General features: G+C 43.4%; 1 protein-coding gene across 2 annotated transcripts; it reads right to left on the reverse strand.

Moving 5' to 3' along the window:
• Window positions 1-223: 223 nt before the first annotated feature.
• Window positions 224-20,910, reverse strand: ACOX1 (acyl-CoA oxidase 1). 2 transcript variants are annotated; one of them, XM_083874828.1, is made up of 14 exons: window positions 20,764-20,910; window positions 19,538-19,697; window positions 10,862-11,022; window positions 9,020-9,127; window positions 8,439-8,558; window positions 7,162-7,277; window positions 6,795-6,964; window positions 6,336-6,498; window positions 5,401-5,591; window positions 4,620-4,799; window positions 3,944-4,049; window positions 3,717-3,860; window positions 2,711-2,917; window positions 224-1,771 (listed from the first exon to the last, which is right to left on the reverse strand). In XM_083874828.1, exons 1-14 carry the CDS (start codon window positions 20,876-20,878, stop codon window positions 1,721-1,723), a joined length of 1,992 nt encoding a protein of 663 aa, XP_083730954.1. In that variant the 5' UTR covers window positions 20,879-20,910; the 3' UTR covers window positions 224-1,720. The 2 variants fall into 2 exon arrangements, with proteins under 2 accessions (XP_083730954.1, XP_083730953.1); XM_083874827.1 differs by lacking the exon at window positions 10,862-11,022 and adding an exon at window positions 13,893-14,053 and having other exon boundaries at window positions 20,764-20,908.
• Window positions 20,911-20,951: the final 41 nt, after the last annotated feature.

The following is a 20,951-nucleotide window of genomic DNA, read 5'->3' on the forward strand; positions in this document are numbered from 1 at the left end:
CAGAGTGTGAAAAGAGAGACATTTCGTCTGAAAACACATTTTTGTAATTTATTAGATCTGTACACAGCTAGTGCTGTTCTCATTAGCATATTTTAAACCTGCTCCTCCATCCCCCCTCGCTAGGCCAGCAGCCTGTTCCAGTGGACACAGGGAAGGCAGAGCCCTCAGCCTCCTCTGGCATCCTGAACTTCCATGGGACCTGAAACACTCGGCAGGCAAAAGGCAAGTTTGATTAGTTTATTTAAAATTAAACATTTCTTTCTGTTCAGCTACTGCACGTGGAGCCAAACCTTGTGTCTGATCATTGTTAGTGCCAGAAAACTGATTCAAAATTAGAGACTAACAGAGACCAAAGCTGCAGAGAAGCAGCTTCTCTGGTTTTGCCTCAGAACTGCAGGATTTGGGTTTATGGTGAAGCTTTTTACCATTTTAAGCTCAGAGTTGCCCTTCTCTAGTGTGAAGAGGTTTTTATGATTACTGGACAGAGTTACTGGTGTGGAAAAGCAGCAATGATTTTGCTTGGTTGCAGTTGTTGCACTGATTTGCTTGGGCAATAGGACGTTCTCTTCCAAGCTAAATAAAATTCTTTCTGTTCAATCAGACAGCACTGTGCAAGGCCCAAGTTAATATCAAAAGAAAATGAAGCAAATCAGAGAAAGCTCCTTGGAAATGCATGGGTAGAAAAAAAAAAATCTGGACACTTCACTTGGGATTGTCATTTTCTTGACAAATGTCTTTAAAAAACCAGGACAACATCCCAGAAAAAACAGAAGACCTGAGGATGCTGGTCAGCTGATTTCTGCCCTCCAATACTGGCTTCATCATTCCAGGTCAAATTTGAAGGTTTTACCACTACACGTGGGTTTTTTCCCTCACCAAATCAACGTAAGTAACATTTGTAAAGTGCTTTGAGATAGTGCTAGAAAATGCTGAGTGAAAAGAGGGGCAAAACATCTGTCATCAGCACCCAGCTGATTACTACGAGTTGGTTTTTATCCTCAGAGCAGCATCACTGTGTTCTCCTTTGACCTCCTATTAACCAAAAGCTGGCACAAAGGGAAAAGGAGTTTGTTCAGGGCAGTGAAAGAAGGAAAACAAAGGAAACATGAGGATTTCTTCTGGAGAGGTGCCTGAAGCAGAGCTCGAGAAGAACAGGTATTTACTGCCCAGATCCATCAGGAAAACAGTGCCACATGCAGATTCACATGCACAGAGCTCTGCAGGAGGCTTCACACAGCACAAACATTTGCCAAATGAGGAGAGAGGTGGGGCTAATCTTAAAAAAAAAAAATAAAATAAAAAATGAAGAAATCAAGACACTGATGCTTTTTTTGAGGGGAGGACATAACTGCTCACCAGAAGTTACTGTCTGAGGGCTGTCAGCTACATCATAGTAAAGTCCTGCCACCTTTTCCAGCTGACAGGAACTTCTCTCTAGTTAGCAGCTTCACAAAAGCAATCCTTGTGTAAATCCATAAAGCTTTCCCAGATTTAAAAAAAGTTAATTTTACCATTATAATTGCACTTTAAAACCAGGCATCAATCCCTACGCACTCTTCCCAAACACCTCCTCCATTTATAAAAGAGGAAAGAAAGGCTACAATTATTCACTGTCCTACAGCTACAGGATTCAAAGGTTTGATTCAGGTGCCTGAAGGAAGGATGCAAACACCCAATTTTCAGGGCAGGACAAGAGTGCATTTTAGAAAACCTGCAGGCTTCACAGCTTGGCTTGCATTGGCTTCAGGTGTTTATGGAAAGATTCATGAACCTGCAAGACAACAAGACAGTGGTTACAAGGTTAGGCTTGATCATTTTTACCTCCTCACATTTGCAGTGGTTTTTTATACTAATTAAATTTGGATCAGAGGCACTTTGGCGATTTAAGAACAACCAGATAACTTCTGTATTTCAGGGTCTACGTGACACAAAGCATGAGGATATTAAAAAACAGCCTGCCCACTACCTTTCTTTTAAGAAAGAAATACAAGATTTATATCCATGCAATTGTTTGGCATTTTAATTACAAGAAAACTGGTACAGGTTTCCTAAGGGGCTGTAATGAAGCTCCTAAGCCCCACTGACTTCAGACATACAGAACAACAAGCAAGCTGCGGTGAGATTTAACTCCAGCTGCAGTCTCTGGCAGCCCATTGTAAGAGATACAGTCTGTCCTAATCAAATAAAGGCACCAGGAGACAGGATTTACCATTCTGGCTGATGGAGCAGGGACACTTCAGTCTATTTTAGCTCAGCTGCAGCTCCAATCCTAGGCCAGATATACAACATCTGACACCTAAGTGCTACAGGGGAGCAATTTATCCTCTCCTCCACTCACTGCTACTGCCCAAAGACTGGAATATTTGCCAGAAAATGGGCAAGGCTTCCACAGCTGATATCACTAAACAGAATCAACAGCAAGCGATAATTGCTTTTGAATTCACTGAGATAACTCAGTTGTTTTTCTGTGGAATGCACCATTTCCTCCCTCAACTGAGAAGCTCAAGAGATCCCACAGGGATGAGTGCAAGGTACACCTGGGAGAGAAACTACAGAGAGCAAACTGAAAGAAGGTTATTAGTTTTGGTCCATTACTACTTGTGACTTTTCTACCCTCTTTCTCAATTACCTGCTGGGATCACTGGAGCATAATTAACAACCTTAAATTGAGTTATTTCTCTGATCATGTGAGAAAAAGAGGTTTCTTTACCTGTGTTTTGTTCAGTGGGGATTTCTTTGCCCACTCAAACATGTTCTCGTAGACGTTGCCGTCATAGCGGCCGAGCACAGATCCCAGATGGACATCATGGAAGTCAAAGGAGTCCACCAGGGCCACTGCATTGGGACGAATGACAGCCAGGAGCTCCTTCACATGCTGGTTCACTTGGCTTATTTGGGCACTGGTCAAGATACCCGCCTTGGGAGGGGAAACGAGGATTGCACAAGTCACAAATCCTTCCCTTCCCCAGTGTCTCACACAGGTCAGCTTTCTCACACACAAAAATGCAGCAGTTCATAAAATACCAAGGGTTTTTTCTTCTTTGTTAAGTAATTAAATTGGCAATTTGCCACAATGCACAAGGAGATGCTAGCACAGCCCTCCATACTGCCCAGCTATTAATCCTGGGTGAGATACTCTGTGAGTATCTGTAAGTTAACTGCAGCAGCAAGCTTTCTTGGAGAATATACATACAAGGATATTAAATTGTTCCTGGCTTCAGGGAAATTTTTAGTAAGCAGCAAAGAGGAAAATGGGAAGACAAAACATGCCACGTCTGCCTGAAGAGCAAACAAAACACTGCATTCTCAAACTGACAGAATGAAGAGAACAAAAGCAATGCCTGCCAATGTAAAGCCATTCATTGAAGGATGAGTTAGAATTTGGAGCACAAGATCCAAATATTTGGATCTTTGAGGGATATTAGTTGTGGAGCATGTCTAACTGCTGCTCCTTTATTAATTCCTTGTTTTTTAACACACAGCAGCTGGTCACCAACTGGAAACCATTTGAGCTAAACCTTGGCACGTGCCTGGTTTCCACTTATCACAAGGCAAACCCGACAAGGGCCTTCCAGCAGACACACTGCTAATGAATTTCTGGCAGCCAACAGCCAAGAATTTACACCTATAACATCCATACAGCTTGGCTTTTAAAGCACATTTGCAAGCAGTGAAGGTGGCTTCAGAGACCTGGAGTGCTGGAGGGAGACACCAACCTGCAGGAAGTCGCCGGCGTTCCTGCTGATGCCGAACAGGGCGTACAGGAGGCACAGGTTGGTCAGCACCGCGTGCACGGCGGCGTCGCTGACCTCGGCCAGCTTGGCTGTGAACAGCTTCACCACCACATAGTGACAGTGGGCCTGCAGGAACCACACAGGGGCAGTCAGGGACACAGAGATGAGGAGCACTCACAGCATGTTTCTTTAGCAGGGACAGCACTGACCTCTGACGCCCGCACAAGATCAACAGAAGTCCTGTTCCAGGCGTCCTCCTTGCTCTTTCTGTGGTTCAGCTCAGCTTGCAGGTTCTTTGCTGCAGATTCTACAAGCCTGATTCACATGAGGAAAAAAAACAGTTTACATAACACCATATTAACAGGATGACGTACACTGAATTCATACACATCAGTCATGGCACATGAGCTCAGAATTTTTCTCATGCTGCAGCTACAACACAACTACAGAGGGGTAAGAGGACTTCTGCCAGCACACATAGTGGTGCTTCAATACCTACTCACAAGTAGGTGTCTGTTCTACTCTCCCACTTTACTCACAATGAACTTTAATATCAAGATTGTTTCTCTCCACAAAGACCTCTGAGTAGTTTGGTATTTTTAAGTTTGGATATACTTTACACATAAATAAGAAAAAGATACATCCCAAAGGAATAGGGAGCAGAGTAACCAGGCTATGAGCAGGCTGTGAGCAACCTCCTGCAGCCTCAAAAAGCACTTAGCCCTGACCCCAACCCAGTAAAGTGTGTCACTTCCTGAAAGCAACACACGGATCAAAGCTTCGCCAGCCACACCTCGAGAATCCAGCACAAACAGGGCAGTGCATCACCACCACCAGCCACCTCACCCAGTTTTTCTTGGCTCAGCCCAGTCAGTGTGAGCTCACCGGGCAGCACGTGACTTGTAGGCCTCTACCAAGCTGGTGGGGTCGTTGATCCTCATGGTGACAGTCCTGGCAGCCACGTGCTGGGGCTGGATGCGCTGCCTGGAGAGCTCGTTCAGGTAGGACACCATGCCAGTGACCTGCTGCCCAGAGGTCACCTGCGAGTAGCTTTTTATAAGGAACCTGAAAATATAGACAGCAGATGGCAGCTCTTACTTATGAGTTGTCTGAATGGACAAAAGTAATCTCACTGAGGCCAAGGCCAGAAAGAACAGTTGTAGGCACACAATTACCTGTCAAAAATGGGGTAGGGGACAGAAACATGACATGGCAATACAGGCACTTCTGCTCATCACTTTGTCACTGAATTCACTGCAAACCAGTCAAGTAAAAGACTCCTTAACACCAATTTAGTGTTAAGAAGGGCATCATTTATTACAGGTGCCTGGTTGCACGGGGATAACTCCTCCTTGTGTGCATGTGATTTTTTACAAGTGTTGCTTACATCTAGTCACTACATGCATATTATAATTCACTCATTACCATAAACCCCTCCCCAGGTTCCCAGATTCAGTCCTTGTTTTGGCTGTAGCTGCATTCCTAAGCCAGATGTCTCCCCCTTATCTTCCAACTGTCCTTGCTGGGATAGCAGATTCTGCCTGTCCTGTTTCTCTGCTCAAAGTCACACAGACACAGCAGAAACTGAATTAACCCTTTTGGTACCAACTTCAGCCACAAGGACCACAAGGAGAGGCTGGAACACCCCTGTGCAGAGCTCCCCTACCTGGCTGTCTGCAGCATCATGACAGTGTTCTCCCCCTCGTAGGTGCAGGACGGGGTGAAGGTGACGTAGATGTCGGGGATGCCGCTGCAGCGGGAGTAGCCGTGCCCGCCGCAGGCCATCCGACACTCCTCGATGCCGGCGTTGGCAGTCCAGGAGGTGAACGCCTTCAGCCCCGCTGTCAGGGCGTGCAGCTGAGGGGCAACAGCAGAGACACGTTTATTTTCCAGTCTTAGTTTGTACACATACATGTTAAGGACTGCAACTCCCAGAAAAAAAAAAAAAAAAAAAAAAAAAAAAAAAAAAAAAAAAAAAAAAAAAAAAAGAAGCAGAGTCAATGCTATTCTTGCACTGTTCCACAGGGTCTTGTTTTTCTTGAAGGAACTCTTTCCTGAGCCAAATATTTATATGAAAGTCCTTGTACATGGAAAGACTTCTTTAAAGTACACTGTTCCTTCTGCCCCTTCACATTTTATGTACAAGACTGTTTTCAATTGCCCATTGCAACAAAGCCTAACAGAAAATTAACATTTTACAACCCTAACCCCTCAGTATAGTACTGATACTTCAATCAACACACCTATTCTACCTATGGCACTTGGAAAAACAATTAAGAAGTTAGAGCAAAAGCACAAGACCAGTTGTAACTCCCAAACACTACTCCGTAATTCCTGGAAATGCACCTTTTGAATAAAAGTATATACCAGTAGCTTTGTTATTGTGTATTAGTCTGTGCATTACACTTTTTAATAAAATACTAAATGACTAGAGCATATAAATGTCACCAGCACATACTGGACTTGGGGGCTTCTGAAACTAAAAAAGTAGAAGACACCTCATGAGTGAAAGCCAAAAAGGCTCAATTGTCTCTTTTTCCATGCTGTAAAGAAACCTCACACAAATTCAATCAACACTCTGGTTTCCAGAGGACACAGTACCTCTGGCAGCTCACTGAGGTCCCCTGTGCTGATGTCCCCACTGACACGCTGGTAGGTGTCCTTTATGTAGGCTCCCACAAAATGGAAGGCGTATGCTGTTGCCAGGAGAGGAAAGAGTTTGTATTGCTGGGTCTGATAATCCAGGATCTGGGGTTCTGGTTCCCTAGAGCACAGATGAATTGGCATGTCAGTGGTAGCAAACTGCTGCAGAAATCCCATTTATCCCTACACTAGGTATGTTCACCAGCCATATCAAGCCAGACTCTCTAAGACCATCCAGCAACAGCCTCTGGCAGGGGAGGACGTTCCAAGAATGAAAGACTATGCATAGCCCAGGACAAACAGTGTTTTGAAACTATACCTAATGCCAAACAAACATCAGCCACAGCCCCCATTCCTCCCAGTGCTTCAGAATTTTCCCTCAGCAGCTGAGGCTGGCCTGGGTCTCCCTGCACTCACCCTGGCTTCAGCTCAGACTGGTGTCTGACGGCGCTGTAGCGGATGGCAATGGTGCAGGCCCGGGACAGCGAGCGAGCCGAGTCCCCCACGATGAGGGAACGGATGAACACCATGGTCCCATAGGTCAGCTTGTCACTGACTGGTTTCACATAGGTGCCATCTGGTTCAACCTGCCAAAAAATAAAAGATTAAAAAAAAATACAGCATGTTGATTTGTCAAATTTCCTCCCTTTTACATGTTCACACTCTAAAACTCATCAAGCAGAATTTACAAGCCACCCACAATCCTTTTGGTGCAGAACTCAACCTCACAGGAGCATTCAGCATGCCCATTTCTAACAGCAGATGCTGAAACTCACTGCTTTACCTGGGCATATTTCATCAGCATGTTTTCCCGAGGAATTCGGAAGTTGTCCATTTTCAGGTAGCCATTATCCATTTCATCATAGCCAAACTTGGGGCCAATGTCACCCACTGTAATACCTGCCACAGACAAAGCCACTTGCATTAAGAAACAGGAACTAAACACCACACAAGAGGTTCAAGCCTTCTCCAATAAGGAGACTGTTTAGTTTTCTAGCAAGTCCTGGCAGTGTTATGAGTAAGAGTTAACAGAGACCTTAATCTCTTTGATGGAAAAGTGGTGACCTGGTTTTGGCTGGGATAGAGTGAAATTATCTTCCCACTGGCTAATACAGTCCTGTGTTCTGGATTTAGCAGGAGAACAATGTTGATAACACACTGATGGTTCAGTTGTTGCTGAGCAGCACTTGCATCAGGTGAAGGACTTTACAATTTCCACACTGCCCCAACAGTGAGGAGGAGGCTGGAGGGGACACAAGAAGCTGGCAGGGGACACAGCCAGGACAGCTGATCCCAGCTGGACAAAGGGATATTCCCCACCATGTGGCATCATGCTGAACAATAAAACTGGGTGAAGCCAGCTGGGGGGGGATGACAGCCCCCTGGTCAGGGACTGGCTGGCATCAGTCAGCTGGTGCTGAGCAATCACACAGTGATCACTTGCTCTGCAAATTCTACTCCTGTTATTGTAATTTTTATTGTTATTGTTATTATTTTTGTTGTTATTAATTTCCCTTCCTTTTCTTTCTATTAAATTGTCGTTATCTCAGCCTATGAGTTTTACCTTTTTCACAATTCTTTCCCCCATCCCTCTGTGTGGAGGGAATGGCTGTGTGTGTTTAGCTGCCTGATGAGTTAAACCACAACTGGACATCAAGACATGGGTATCTCCATAATTTCCATGCAGCCCTACTATCCACTCACTGCAGGAGCTGTCTCTAAAGTTCATCCAGCTCAAGAGTGATGAAAGCTCTTCTTCCACTTTCAGAAAGCAGGATGTGCTGCTCATGGAATGCATAGCTGGGAGACACTGGAGCAGAACCAAATCCCAAACTAAACTTCACAGGGGCAGAATCAAATCCCAAACTAAACTTTGCATTGAAGGCCCAGTAGGAAAGATGATTTAGTGGTAGTTCAGTCATAAGAAGGACTCATTTAAGCCCCACAATCTACCAGCTGAATTCAGCTAATGAAATAAGACATGGACTTCACCAAGACACAGCAGCTGTATACAGTCAGAGAGAAACAGGTTTGATGTATTCCCTGAGTGTGAATTTGTACCTGGCAGAGGTTCATGTGTGCCCAGCTGGCGGATGGGGACAATGAAGGCGTGCAGGCCTTTGCACTCGCCCTGGGTGTAGAGCTGAGCCAGAACGATGGCGTGGTTTGATGTCTTCCCAACTGCAATAGAAACAGTCAGACACACTTACACACATACAGAGTCCTTCTTCTGAGAGAACCTCATCACATCACTAGAAACCCAGACTGACCCCACTGGATGTCACCCCAGTCGTACAGCTCTATGAAAAAGTGTTGCTCAAGTCAATGGAAATTGCACAGTGCAATTTTCTTGACTATAAAACACCAAGCCTTTGGCACACCTGCCAGTGAAGCTGAAGGAACTATAAATAATTTGATTCAAACAATCAAAAATGACACCAAATCCACAGTGTGAATGGTTCTGAGCAACAGTCCAGAGCACACAGTTTAGCAGGCTCTGAGAAGTCTGCTTGTTATGCAAGAGTGACTGGCTTTCAGCCAACTCCTGGGATCAACTTTCACTCATCACTCCGTAGATATAACACACATGGCATCACCTCCCTGAGTTTTTCCATACATCTCCCAGATTGGGGCACACTTACGTCCACCTGGCCACCACTTAATGGAGGTGACTGTGGGGCTGTTGAGGATGAACTCCTGCGTGGAGGGGTCGTAAGTGGCTGTAGTTTCCAGGCCCCGAAGATGAGTCCCTAAAAACAAGAAAACACATTGTTTTGGCAGGAAGTTGGCCACAAAACAGAGACAAGGACAGAACTGGACAACGGAAAGTGGAACTCCAGTAGTAATGTTTTAATTTTAGCTTTGCTTTTAGGCTATATATATAAAAAGCTAAATATTAATACATTAAGGAAGAATAAGTGAGAGCCAGACCACATTCTGGGACTGGAGGCCAATTCTCAGAAAACATATTGATTTTTTCCCCAGTGGTCTGAGACTAGTTTTCCAAGCACCTCCAATCTAACACCCTTTTGCTCTCACACGCCAGAAGCCCTTTCTCAGTTAAAATGTTCCACAGGAACACACCACCTGAATTTCACTAAAATGCAATCCGATTAAATTGCAAAACAAAACCATCCAGTTCTCAGCCACAAGATGAAATAAACAGTGCCCATCATCACCTCTTCATTCCCTCATCAAGCCTGCATTCTCCTCATTTCATGGAGCTGATCTCCCAGAAGAGATCATCCATAGCTCCAAGACAGCAAGTAATGGCATGTGCATGCCAGGTACTGATCCAGGTAGATGAAGAGACTGCAAAAAGATGGAGGTAATTCCAGGAACAGTCTTTGTCTTCTGCCCTCAAAGCTTCATTTCTCACACACCTGTCTCAGAGCAGTGGCATTGCCCCTGAATGCCTTAAAAACTCCCAAAATCACCAGGTTTAAACTAGACAAGATGAACAAGGTGAACACTCCTGAGAGTCTGGGCTGACAGGGCAGGACAAAAGCTCCAACAGGAAAAAGATCACTTTGCAGCAACCACGTTCCCAAAGCATGGAGATAATGGCAGACTTCCACAGGCAGCTCAACACAGACTTAGTCTGCTGGCAAAGGATCTTCAAACCTCACTAGTTCATAGAGATTCTCCTCAGACTTGCAGTTATTTTATGCTTCACACAGTCTCTACATTTCCCTTCAACACAAAGGTGAATCCTGCTCATTTTTAGAAAATAATTCTCATCTGCAACTCTGAGATGACCAAAATTAAAGTTTCCCAAGGCAGAATATCCTCCCTTTGAAACTTGAATTAGAAGTGTTGCAATCACAATACTGTTGGAGTTACCAAAATTCATTTCAAAGCTTGAAAGCAAAAGAATAGCAACAAAAAACAAAATCAACTTGAGACAGAGAACTCAAAAAGCCCAACACATTTCATGGTCAGTTAAAAAGAACATACAGGAGTGAATTAAGGAGAAATAGCTCCACACAGAACATGAGCATTGGAACCAAGTTAATCATGACCCATCTGATCCAAGGTTAATTCTGAGGTGAACAAGCAACTTCTAATTTTTTGGCATCTCCTTTTTCACTACCTCAAAACTCTGTCCTTTTGTCTTTACACTGAACATTAACAAGAGCAAAGCAGAAGTCAAACTGGAAAGAACAGAAAATGTAAAATGAACAGATGCCACCTAACTGACAGCACCAGTGATGGCCAGTGATGATACTGGTTTGAATGGCACATGGAGCATCCAGGTGCTCATTTACAGAGCTACAGACATCAAATCCTCCGTTTTGAGGAAGAGAGGGAAGCAGCACATGGCATAATGCTCTATTAACCCTTTCAGAGGCTGTCCACATTTCCCTGCAATCACAGCTGCACGTGTAACACAGTGGGACACACACACAGGGCTCACCCCAGGCACAGGAATCCTCTGTACACAAAGCCATTCTTAGAAAGAGCATTTACTGAATGTACTGTACCATGGCCCATTTCAGTCTGGGCATAAGTGCCAACGATCTCCAGGTTCCAGGCAGGCATGAAGAAGCGATCCTGCTGCTCTGGGGTGGCCTGGGTGAGGAGAGTGGGCAGGAACATGCCCAGGTGAAGGTCCAGAGGCTCAGGCCGTCCGCGGTGAACAAAGCTGTGAAGAATTGTCATGGGATGGGAGCGTGAAGGGAATGTTATGGGAGGGAAGCGAGCATGAGGATTCATGGTGGAGATTCAGGAAGAGACAAAAAGAAAAAAAAATGATCCATGTGTCAATTGGAATTCAGCAAGTGTATTTTAGAGAGGCAGAGCACTGTCCTTTTCTCAGGCCTGAGTAATAAGGAATTGCATTCACGTTGAAATAAACACGCTGCACTGCATTTCTTTTTAACCATGCAGAAAGTGCATCTGCAACATTCCCCTATTTTTGATATGATTGACTTAAAAAAAAGGATGAATCCAAACCAAAAGATGGACCAGACCTGCAGAGCATCTCTAAGTTCAATGGACTGAAGCAGTCAGCTCAGAATGTCAGTTTGCTGGAGACGTGACGTGGCTGAACGCAGTGTGCTTTCAATCAAATATAGAAAGTCCATCTTTTTTTTGTTGTTGTTTTTCTTTTCCATGTTTTGAAGGTAGAACCTGGTGGAAATCCCAGTTTATCCAGCTAAACAAGTTAGGTTTTCAATGGACTTTTTTTTTTTTTTTTTTTTTTTTTTTTTTTTTTTTTTTAAGGCAAATCTTAACTGGCTGCACTATTTACTCTGATTTTTTAAAATTGAATATCAGACACAACTAGTGTACATGGCATTTCAAATCAACTCCCTTCAGCTTCTTCTATTTTAAAGATCTTTCTTAAAAGGACAGTGCTCTGTACCTGTAAGTCAAAGTTGTGAACATGAACAACTTGGGAAGAAAGCCAAGATTTTTCAATCTGCAAATCACCAGCACAAATTATCTCCAATTAAACATTTTTCATTAGAATTACTTTTTCTCCATGTTCTGACAAACACTGCTGTGAGGTAATTAAGTGGTCTACTAAGTTTTTCAATATAAAGAATTAATTCATCATTAAACCTTAAAATATTGACAGCTTTGAGTATTAAAACAGTGGGAATAGATTGAAAACCAGTACTTCCATCTGGCTCACTTATGTATGAAATAAATTTAATTGGACTTTAACAGGAACATATAGATATATTTAAATGATATGCATTTGGGAAAGAGCACTGGTCTGAGCTTGGTTTAAACTCATTTGACATTCTTAGCAAAGTGGGAACAATGCATCCTTGTGTTCTCTAAATACACATTAATATGAACTAGTTCTGTCCCTAGGGCTTCCCAAGAACTGTTTTTTGATATTCTCAGACTCCTACAAATAAATTCAACTATCAAATAAACCCAGCAGCAAGGTTTTCTGACTGCACAGTGACTAAGTCCAACAGGGGACTAATGGGCTACCAGGAATACCAGATTCTAAGTGAGTTCAGTACTGGTGAGAAGTACACAGCGGACAGCTAAGAGTGGAAAAAAATTCCTTATTTACCAGCAATAGTTATAAACCAGACAGAAACAGCACAGTATTTTCACTTTTTCACTGCTCCTTCTTGTTTCGTTTTCAGCCCTGTGCTATTTGTTTTTTCTTTCTTTGATTTTTTTTTTAAGAGAGACTTCTTCACTATGAAACAGGTTAAAATCAACACAGGCTATCACACACATGTCACCAAGATAAAACTGAGTAACTACCCATTCAGGCCAGAGTTCAATTCAATAATCCAAAGGTCTGTTTCCCCACCACCAGATTTTAAACATCAAGATTAAATTAAGCAAAGTTCAGTGACAATTACTGCAGCAGCTCCACTGATGAAATAACAAGTACTCAACATTCAGAGCAGGAATGCCAATTGTTTGTGTTTTAATTATTCAGCATAGAAAGCCTATCTGCTTCACTGTATGAGCTTCATTTAGTGTCAAAATACCAATTTACCCGTGCAACAACATGAGAACTATAAGGAAATCAACCATCATCAGGCAAGGAAGTGCAATGATTTAATGTGAAATCAGAAGTAAAACCAATCACTGCAGCGTGTATGTGACTGATTTCAAGCAGCTGGTGTGAGAAAGCAAATAAGGCCAGCAGGCACTGATTGTTGCCATCAAGTTATCTCTCAGCTTCTGGTGTTGAGCTGGGTTTGTTGAGCAGGGCAGAGGACAGGATTTCTTCCACTGAGTCTTGTACAAATGTTTCCACAGCTGTAACTGAAGCACCAGGCAGCTGGCATTGCCCTCCAGCAGTGTCCAGACTTGCACACATCAGGCTTTCCCACTTCAGATGCCAGCACAAGCACTGGAGTCCTTGTTTGTACACTGTTCTTGCTGGTATTTCACAGCCATAATTCCAGGTTCTGGGCTAAAAGGCTGTTTTTTTATCCATTCAATGTTTTTCCAGTTGAAGCAGTGAAAGTTGCTTTCAACAACGCCAGGAATAAGATGGGTTTTTTCTTTGTAAACAAGACCTTTCCAGGAAGCTGTACTGCTGCAGTGGAGCAGCATCTGGAAGAGAAGTGCCTGGGGCAAAGCACACCTGACTTTCAACCCAAAACTCACAATCTTTCTCCACTGCTCCTATAGGAATGCTCCTGACCTGTTTCTGCAGGCCAGCCATGCACTGAGCACACATGTCCCAAAATCAGGCAAAAGTAAAAACCACAGTACTGCTCACTGACATGTTCCAACTGGTTCAAGTGAAATTCAGACTCTCAGGGCTTAGAACAACCTCCTCATTTCAAAACAAAGGTAACAACTATCAGTGCAGAGATCAGCTAAGAGGTGCATTCTGGAAAAGACCAAAGGAATCCTGGGATTCTCAGGATGTGAAATGAGGCGGCTGCCTGGCTACAGACATCAAACCATTAACTGAGGAATTTTACCTTTCCCCCTTTAGATTGACCCGGGGAACATTAACAATTTACCCACTGGAGTTAGAGAAAAGAGGTTACCCATTGATCCCTGAAGGGAACTAACCATGTCCCATTTCGGTTTGGGCGTAGGTGCCAATTATCTTGACTCCACGGACCAGGGGCAGCCACTTCTCCTTCTGAGCATCAGTCGTTTGGGTCTCTATGGTTTTGTGAAACATGCTGAAGTGGAGACCCAAAGGTTCAGGAAAATTGCCCAAGCATGTTCTACAGGAGAGAAATAGAGGGATCTGAATCTCAGTCTTAGTGTTACCATGAACCTGAAAGGCTTTTCTCCAATTGGAGCACAAGATAAATTATCTCATTGCTTCATTCAACCTCTTTTTTCTTTTGTCCCACAAGCAACCTCCAAATAGAAGCAATGCTAATGGGGAAACAGATCTTCTTAACCAGGCATCTTCTTCACCCTGTGAATCCTGCTGTTGCTATGTAACTGGAAAAAACATTATTCTACAAAGGTTCATGAGGAACTTGAAACTAAGGGCATGAAAACCAAATTATTTTCTCCCCCACCTCTCAGGCTTTGTGGGAATAAATCCCACTGCTGCTGGTAGCCTACAGCTAGGGCATTATTAGTTAGAAGAAATATGTATTAAAAATGAAAAGGCTTCTTTGGTGACTGAGTTCTTTTCCAAAGAGCTTTGTACTACCTGCACCTGCTGCTATCAGTTGTGAGATATGGAACTCACCTTCAATTAAAATTACCATTACAGTCTAATGCTGAAGAGAATGGAAAGAAAAATCAGACACTTTAGGTGTGCTTCACCAAAGCAGAAGTTATTTCATGAAAGAAAACCCTATCTAGTAGCCATAATTGCAGGCAAAGTACATTCTCAATTAAAACATCTCCCTTCTGCAGCTTGAACAGTTTCTTCATCTTCTACTGTAGACAGATGTTTAGTCCATCTAATTCTAAGACAGAGGAGGAAAAAATGAACCCTCTGCATAAATACCATAGGGGTATTCTGCACATAGCTTGTCAATTACAACAGCATTTGTGACTGGCATTTTGCTCCATGCAGAGAGTAAATAATTGATAATTCCACAGCAGGTCCTGTACAGGCTGTGAAAACCAGCCTTAGAGTGAGAGACAAAGCACCACTGAACTGCATGCTGCCTGTTTTAAATCAACAACACTAAATGAGCCATGGATTTTTCCAGGACTAAAACTATTGTAATCTAATCTGGTGCTATTCGATTTTCATTTAGATATTTATTTAGATAATTATAATCTAACTGTGCTTTAAGCTGGTGTGGGTGCAGGGACAGTGTCTCAAGTTCCTGGAATCGAGCCACACAGTTCTTTCACAAAAAAATTCTTGCCTACAGCAGCATGTTAGCAAAACCGATGCTTTTGGGGTGACCAAGGGCTTAAAAATGCTGCAAGGACAGCAAGACAGAACTTTTCAACACTAAGTAGGTCATTCTTTTAGCCCAGGACCTATACAGCAACAGCAGCACCCTGTTCTTCCTCACTGCCTACAGCACAATTATTGTGCACCTACACCTACCCAAAAAGGAGAAAGCTACAGGGAAAAAAAATGAGTGTTGACTTTAAAACAAAGTTTCAGGGCAGCTTGGGAAGAGCTTGAATGAGTCTTTGCCTATTTTCAGCAGTCATTGAAAGAACTTGAGAAAAATGTGCAACCCATGCTTTGCTGTCAGAAAAATCAGGTCAGATACTGCTGGTTTGAAGGTAATGCTCCAGGAAAAAAATCACAGAAATCTTCTGAAAGGTCACACCAGCAACTTTCACTGCCTATGAAGAAGTTTAATCACAAGTGCCAGATATCTCATCATTAACTATCACCTTCTCTTCACAGACATTTAGCAAGTGGATGCTTTAACACCCCTGTGTCAGAAGGTTATGATGTTTCAGTAGCTAGTCGTGCAGCATTTTAACAGCTTCTTGCATTAACTAAGATGAAAATTAAATTACAGCAGAAACTGTTCATTTCTGCGTACTCCACACTGAAGATTTAGGATTTCCTTAATGTGCCTTCTAACAACTTGAATGATAATGAGAGAGAATCCTGTTCTCCCCAAGACACAGGGCAAACAGAAGAGGTACCAGCTGTGAAGGGAGGAACAACAGGTTTTCCTCCCTTCTTTTTCTTCCTCTGAACTCTAACTGCTTCTCATCACAATTTCAGCACTCCCAGCACATGGATTGGCTGTTCTCCAAAGGCTGCAGTGTGTAACTGTTCAAATACTCTGCTCCATCAAGCCTGATGGTGGCAGTTACCATCTAATCAGCGACCAGCTGCTCTGAGGTCAGCCGTGCAACAACACCCAGTGTCACAATGAGGCTGCAGCTCCAAATCCACTCCTGAGAGAAGGCTGTGTAGTAATACGTGCTTTGGCAATATAGATCGAGATTTCACTGCAACCAGTGCCGCCCACACAGTAAAAGGCACTTGTGTGACAGGTGTGTCACTGCCCCAAAGTGCACAGAGGACAACAGAAGCACAGTCCGTGTGTTCAGGGGCTCCAAAGCTACAGGAACAACTGCAAAGCCATTCTCAGGCTGCAGAACTGGGTCACTGAACAGGGGCATTTCCTTTACATTAGTCTGTGTGCAAACTTTTCTGCTTTGTGCAGTTCTTGCAGTAACTCTCTCAAGGAGGAGCACGAAGGGTCATCCCAGTGGAGAAGGAGCAGGGGCTGTTTGAGCTGTGCTAACTGGGCTTCAGAGCTAACAACTCCTAGGGCAATAAACTCCTGTTCCAGCTGTATCAAAGTAGGATCAAGCCAGACTTATGCACTCTGCGTTAATTTAGCAGTGGTAAGTAGGGCCCATAGTAGAGTTTTTCTACTTTGATAAGATCAAAGCTACTCCAGGTCCTAATTTAGAGATGTAAGAACAAATTCCAACAGGGAAAGTGCACATTCATGCAATGCTCATGAGCACAGGAATCATCTGGTGACCAGCAGCTCTCAGATCTTCTCTTCTTCCATGACCCAGTTTATCTCAACTGTTTTTCACTTCTTTGTTTAATCCCATTTTCCTCAATGAAGGTTAATTAAAGTTGAAGGTGAATTAAAACTGAGCAGCTTGCTCTCTTCCAAGAGCACTGGAACACTACACCAGAAACATTTCCCATTTTTCATGCTGAATTACATTTTGCTGCAGTTAGACTGTAAAAAAAATCTGAAATATTGGCACTTTTAGGCTGATGGCCTTCAAAGCTGTAGTCACAACAGCTGCAACTGCAGTGTGGACATAGAAGAATTACTACATGAAGAGAAATTAACTGTATTTAATAGATCCTCTTCTGATTTGGAGTCCCTTTGGAAACAGGAAGGAGGAGCATTCACTTTGACATCTCACAGCAGCAGCAGCAACTGTTTAAGTATATCTTCAGGGCAGTGAAGGAAGCAGCATTTCTCCTCACCTACTCATAAATCAAGCCATAAAGTTGGTGAGTCATGTGCAAAGCTACCTAGAAATGTTCTGGCAGTTCAGGAAAACTACAGGGAACAACTCCTCAGAATTGCATATGTAAATCTGTCCCTGCCTTTTGGGGATAACTGACAAAATTTCTTAAGCTTCCATAAGTAGAAATGTCAATCACAATAAGTACAACTTGACATTGGAATCAAGGACATCAATCTATTTCATAAACTTCATTTGAGGTATGTTGCAACACCATACCCATTCAGTTTTCAGTTTGGAAAAATGAATAAGCCCAAACACACTTTCTCTAGGTCAGCTTTTACACTAATGAAGTCACTTACAGTTAGCACAAATTAGCATGTTTGGATATGAGATAGAAATAAACATAATTTTGTCAGTTGGGTGCAGTTCACCAAATTAAAAAAAAAAAATTAACACTCAACAGGTGGGAAAGTGGGGACAAATTTTAAAATGCAAATGAAATCAAAGGATGAAAAAAATAATCCTTTCATTTCCTCCATTTTTTAAGCAGCAACAAGCCCACATCCTCCCTTACCAACACCACACGTTATAGTAAAGAAGTCATTTCAGAATATTAACAGTGTACAGTTCTTAGAGCAAACACACTTCACCTGTAGGCAAGAAGTTTATGCACTGCTCTTCATTCTGTTCCGTGTTATTACAGAATGAATATGGTATATAAAATAAATAAAAAATGGCAAATACAGTCAGTCTACAGTAATTGCAACTATATTTTGAAATCCTGAATGGCTGCAATTAGATTTTACCTTGGGAAAAAAATAAGCCTTTTTCATTGTTTCAGTTGGTTTTGGCCTGTGAATTGATTAGTCACACCTCCCCATTCATGTCACATTAGATATGGAGGTGCTATTGGGTATCTCTATGAAATATTACCCTTCCATCCACTTAACAGCTGCTGACTCCAAAGTAAGGTTATGGAAACACAAAACTAGAATCTCTCCTTTGACTACTTCAGAAAAGTCTGTTTTCATATAATATTGTCATTAATGCTACAAAAAGACAGAAAATTTGTTACAATTCTCCATCTGATAGATTAGACAGACTTTGCTGAATTTTCTCCGTAGAAATAAATAAATAAATGAAGAAACTTCTCTGTCACTTTCAATGAACCTTGTGTAGGAAAAAAATTAATGATTAACTTTGGCTTGTGCAGCCCCTGAATAATGCACTGCTGTCACTGAACTTGTTCCCTATTATCACTGTCCACCAATGATAATTTTTAAATTATTTATGCTACTTCCATGAGAACTTTGATGACACAGGTCAGTGCAAACCAGTTTCTCTGAAAGTAAAACCACAGTGGACAAGATGATTTCAATTTCCAGTGCCAATGGTCGTGCCCTGGGGCCCATGACAGCTTTTCTAGAAAACAAGTGAGAGGGGGCTTGTGGTCCATTATTTAATGTGCCAGAGGATATATCCATGGGATTAAAACAGATTTCTAGATCTGTGTAACCTCCCTGTTATCAGTTTCTGTTTCATTAAATCAGAAAGAGTTTAACAGAATTAGAGGGAGAAATGTATCAAAATCAGGAACTGAGCTCTAATTCCTTCTGCAAGGAGTGAAAACTGAGATACAGAGACATCCTTGCTTTGATTAACTTGATCCAAAGGTTATATTATGAGATAAGCCAAAGGTCAGATACAACAAAAAGCCTCTGGGTCAAAGACAACCTCTGTAGCACCAGGAGCTTAAAGGAGGGACACAGAACACACAGTGATAAACAAGAGCTTATAAGTCATCTTGGAATATTTTCAAGTATCACTGCAATGTGACTTTATTGGGTCTAAGTGCAAAGCGAAGTAATCAGCTTTTAAGAGATTTCATTAGAAGCTGAAAACTCATCAGATCTATTCAGATTTAAAGTAATTCAGTATTTTTTTTTTTATTATTCCTTTGGGAAAAAAAATCTGACCTCAGGTTCTGTTTTTTAGTTTCTGCACCATATATAAAGAACACCGCATAATTGTTAATGTTGCATTTCTGTTAAAAAAACAAAACAAAACAAAACAAAACAAAAAAAAACAAAAAAAAAAAACCCAAAAAAAAAAAAAAAAAACCCACCACCACCAACAACAACAAAAAAAACCACTAAAAACCCACAACATTCAGGAATTCAGGGTTTCATCTGGAATTCACTGAATGGTCTTGAGCTTCCTTTAAACAAAAAACAGGGGAAAAGCACAACCCTAACATCCTTGGTGATGATTAAAGTACATAAAACAAATAAACTCTGCATCTTTTTGGGTACCTTTTAAACCAGTAGATCTCCTCAGGATCTGCAATTCCATATTCCCTGAGCTTCATCACCATCAAGGAGCTCTTCCTGATGGCTTGCTCATAGCGCTGGCTACGGGACAGGAAGTTCAAATCCTCGTGCTGGAAGTCAGGGTCATTAAGAACTAAGGCCTCTGGGGACAGAACAGGAGAGGAAAACAAACTCAGTTTCCAGAAACCTCAGCAGGGGAGTGAGCAACAAGCCAGCACTTCACCTGCTCTACCTCAAGGCAGAGGTATCAGAAAATTGAAAATAAAATCAGAAGTTAAGAAAATGAGAAAGAAGTCAAAGCTCTTTGCAAACTCAACTCCTGGCACTCTCATTCCACACATAAACCCCATTTTCAGTTCAAAGCACTCTGGACTTGGCAGGAGGGCAGTTCACTGATGTAAGACCTGCAGGCCCCTCAGCCTGGTGAACTCTGACCCCCGTGTAACTCCAGCAGAAGGGCACAGTTGTTATGCCCACTGTGCCAACTGGAAAACAAAGTGCCCAGAGACTGCAGACTTTCTGTGTCCCCCCTTGGGCACCGGAGTTACACAACACGGGCCTCTGACAGTCCCAGTGCAGGGAAGGAGCTCATTAATCTCTCATAACCACATTGTGCCGGGTGACAAACAGATGACATTTGTACTGTTGGGCAAGAGCATGTGAGGAAGGAAAAAGGAGGGGACAGAGGCCAATGTCCATGGGAAGCTGCCTCTGACCCTCTGGAGGAAAGGGAAACAGAGAATTAAAGGGCACTGCTCTATCAGGGTCACGCTAAATCGTTTCTGGGGAGAAGAGGGGGACCAGGGACTTAACACAGCTCTTGCTCTTCTGTAACCCTTTCCTTTACGCTGATCCTCCCCCTGCAAACCCTCTCCTCAAAGCTTTTTCTTCTCCTTGGGGTCTCCTCTCTCCACAAAAGCTCCTCCACACCCTCTCCCGCCCCACGACCCCCTCACAGCTCCGTCATTCCTCACCCCGTTACCCCCGCCCTGGATCCCGCTCTCCCTCTCCCTGGAGGTGCCTCCTGGGTGTCTCCCACCACGCAGCCTCTCCCCTGCCCACCCCCGAGCCCCGACCGGGGCTGTCTGTCTCCCTCTCCCTGGAGGTGTCTCCTGGATGTCTCCCACCACGCAGCCTCTCCCCTGCCCACCCCCGAGCCCTGACCGGGGCTGTCTGTCCCGTCCCCACGGCCCGGGCCCTCCCCTCACCGATCTCCTTGCGGCGGCGGGTGCGCTCAGCGCCGCCGTCCAGGATGTGGGTGAGCAGCTCGGGCTGGAAGGTGGCGGCGGCGCGCTCCCTCCGCAGGTCCGCGTTCACCGACATCGCGGTGGCGGTGGCGGCGGCGGCTGTGCCCGGTCCCGATCCCGATCCCGATCCCAATCTAAACCCGATCCCG

This window comes from Zosterops lateralis (assembly GCF_965231275.1).
Source record: "Zosterops lateralis genome assembly, chromosome: 18".
Classification (NCBI taxonomy): Eukaryota; Metazoa; Chordata; class Aves; order Passeriformes; family Zosteropidae; genus Zosterops; species Zosterops lateralis.